At 58.4% G+C, this 3,173-nt stretch overlaps 1 protein-coding gene across 7 annotated transcripts in view; it reads right to left on the reverse strand.

The window, feature by feature from the left end:
* Nucleotides 1-3,173, reverse strand: part of TMC6 (transmembrane channel-like 6) — a 19,803-nt gene that overhangs the window by 5,649 nt on the left and 10,981 nt on the right. For all 7 annotated transcript variants that reach the window (XM_010856254.1, XM_010856253.1, XM_010856257.1 and 4 more), the window contains 5 exons: nt 2,680-2,831; nt 2,502-2,583; nt 2,247-2,344; nt 598-693; nt 251-326 (listed from right to left, as the gene is read on the reverse strand). In XM_010856254.1, the coding sequence (XP_010854556.1) occupies nt 251-326; nt 598-693; nt 2,247-2,344; nt 2,502-2,583; nt 2,680-2,831 (504 nt within the window). The remainder of the gene's footprint in view (nt 1-250; nt 327-597; nt 694-2,246; nt 2,345-2,501; nt 2,584-2,679; nt 2,832-3,173) is intronic.

Here is a 3,173-nt window from a genome sequence, read left to right on the forward strand (position 1 = left end):
AACCATAGACCCTAACGGGATGCTGCCAGCCTGCCAAAGGCAGAGATTCGGGGCCGGAAATCAGCTGGGGCCTGTGCGACTGACCCCAGAGGGTGGCCCTGGGCTGCCAGCCGCATACCACCCAGGCCAGGGAAGAGTTCTAATGTCCTAGGGCTCCGTGTTGCCGGCCCAGCGGCCACCCTGGCTGCACACGCTCCCCAGGCCTGCTGCCCCCCGCGCCCCCACCCCCAGGACCCAGCAACACCTTTACCTTCTTAATGTAGAAGAGGAGCAGCAGTTTAATGATCTGCATGGCGGGCAGGAGCGGGGAAAAGAGGACCCCCAGCCTGAGGAGAGTGTGGAGAAGAGAGGGCTGCAGTCCAGGGTCTGGGGTCCTGACCCCCGGGCTGCTCCCCAGGCCCAGAACTGTCCCCCCAGGCCTGGCTCAGGATCAGACCTCGAGGAAAGCCCAGCAAGGGGACTGGAGCCTGGGTCCACTGGGGGCTGAGGGGTCAGGTCACTCCAGAATCCCAGGACTGGACCTTGCTGGGGCCTTGAGGGGGAAGGGGTCAGCCTCCCCGGGGGCTGGGCAATGGGACACACAAGGGAGATGCTCACCAAGTCAGGGTCTGCCCGTAAATCAGCTCCAGAACATTTCCTGCAATGTCGAACTCAGGCTTCCCCTTCCTCTTAAGCTGCTTCTCAGAGAAAAGCCTGGGGCAGAAGAGCCCGGGGGTCACTAAGGAGGACCGATCCCCGAGACCAGCCCGAGGGACTCTGGGACCCCACCCTGACCCGCACGGCAAGCTGACGAGCCAGCCCACCCCTCCCAGTGCCCAGCGATGTTGAGGGGAGACGGCGGACTGGGGTCCCACACGGAGGGGTCTGCACTGCAGCTGACAGTCTCTGTCCATTTTCTAAGCACGTGCGATACACCCCAGTGCAAACATGCACGTTGGCATCAAAGGTGTTACTGCTTTTTAAAAATCTTATTCCCTGGTGGCTCAGACGGTGAAGAATCTGCCTGTGATGAGGGAGACCCAGGTTCGATCCCTGGGTCAAAAACTTCCCCTGGAGAAGGGAAAGTATTCTTGCCTGGAAAATTCCATGGACAGAGAAGCCTGGCAGGCTGCAGTCCGTGGGGTTGCAAAGAGTTGGACACGACTGAGCAACTTTCACTGCCTCCCTGGTGAAAGTGAATTGAAAGTCGCTCAGTCGTGTCTGACTCTTTGCGACCCCATGGACTATACAGTCCATGGAATTCTCCAGGCCAGAATACTGGAGTGGGTAGCCTATCCCTTCTCCAGCGGATCTTCCCGACTCAGGAATTAAACCAAGGTCTCCTGAATTGCAGGAGGATTCTTTCCCAGCTGAGCTATCAGATATGGCATCCCTCTTGGTGGCTCAGTGGTAAAGAATCCACCTGCCAGTGCAGGAGACACGAGTTTGATTCCTGGCCCCGGAAGATCCCACATGCCATGAGGCAATTAAACCCGTGCGCCCCGACTACTGAGCCTGTGCTCTAGAGCCCGGAAGCCACGACTACTGAACCCACATGCCACAATCACTGAAGCCCCAAGCCCTAAAGCTCGTGTTCCACGGCAGAAGAAGCCACTACAGCGAGAAGCCTGCACACAGCAATGAAGACCCAGCACGGCCAAGGAAAAAAAAGATTTTCTAAAAAAAATATTTTTATTATTATTGAGGCCTCCCTGGTGGTCCAGTAGTTAAGACTCCACGTTTCCACTGCAGGGGGCAGGGGTTCGATCCCTGGTCGGGAAAGTTCTGCATGCCACGAGGTGCGGCCAAAAATAAAAATCAATCTTGAAAAAATTTTAAGTAAAAATCTTATTATTTTTAAATTCCAATGTTCTCAAAGAAAACACAAAAAAGAAGGAAATGACACCTGCCGTGCTAGCACCCACAGCCAGGACAGCTGAACACATTCTTCCACTTTCTGTGCTTCCTCCCGACCCTTTTTTCCCTTGACGGATTAGACTACATGCATCATTTTGAAACCTGTTTTCCTTTCCGATCTAAAAATACGCTACATCCTGTTTTCTCGGGGTTTTTCTCAGTTTAACGATATTTTACAGAAGAGCTGTCATGGGTGGAAATTTGTGGTCCCAATGTGGGGTCAGGTCCTGATTTTCAGAGGCCTGAGGACCGCCCAGGTGACCTCACCTCCACCACACACGCAGGGGAGGACGCTAGGAGCCCTTCTGCAGGGGACGCCCAGGTGCAGGGACCCAGCCTGCGGGCCTCACCTCCACACCAGTTCCCCCAGAAGCGTGTCCAGCAGCGTGAAGATGAAGTCCATCACCATGAGCCGGTACAGCTCCTGGCCCACGAAGTTCTCCCAGCACTGAAACGGAGGCGGCCTCAGCCCCCACCCTCCCCTGCCACCAGGGTGCCCCCAGGACGCTTGCGGACAGAGCCAGGGAAGGTCAGGCAAGGGCTGGCTGCTGTGAGGGTCCCGGGGAGCCCCAGGCCCCCACCAGCACCGCCCGGCCCACCCTCACCTGGTCCTTCAGGGTGCCCACCCTGCGGCCCAGCCAGTGGTAGCAAAGAATCCCCAAGGTGACCATCTTGAGGATGAGGTTCCTGCGGAAAAGGGTGGGTGCATGGGCTGAGGGCAGGGCGCCTGGGAGACAGAAGTCCCGCCCCAGAAACCCGCACCTGGCCCAGCTAGCCTCGCACCTGCAGATGGCCACGTACACCTCCAGCACCGGGGAGTCGTGCCGCTCCAGGGCGGCCAGGATGCGGAACAGGTAGGGGCCCCCCAGGTTGAGGAGGCAAACCACCAGGGGCAGGAGCAGCAGGACAGCCTCCCGCTCGGCGGACACTGGGCTCTGCTGGGGCGGGGCAGCGGTCCCCGGAGGGGCCCCAAGGACAGGGTCAGGTCCACTGCCCGGCCCGACCGCAGAGGGGAAGGAGCTGCAGGGAGGGGTCTGGGGGGACAGAGCAGGTGCAGATGCAGGCACACCTCCCCCACCCCAGGCCCTGTGTTCAAACCGCACAGGAAGAGGGGCGGGAGGCGGAGAAGGGAGGATGGAACGCAGGTGTGGGAAAAAAAGTGAAAAGAGAAACCAAAAGACAAGAAAACAAAAGGACGTCATAATAGCGTTAGAACTGGAATGAGAACAAGGCCCGGGAGGAAAGTGTCCTCTGGAGGGGGCCGGGGCGGAGGGTGT

Source organism: Bison bison, unplaced genomic scaffold (genome assembly GCF_000754665.1).
Source record: "Bison bison bison isolate TAMUID 2011002044 unplaced genomic scaffold, Bison_UMD1.0 scf7180017864371, whole genome shotgun sequence".
Classification (NCBI taxonomy): Eukaryota; Metazoa; Chordata; class Mammalia; order Artiodactyla; family Bovidae; genus Bison; species Bison bison.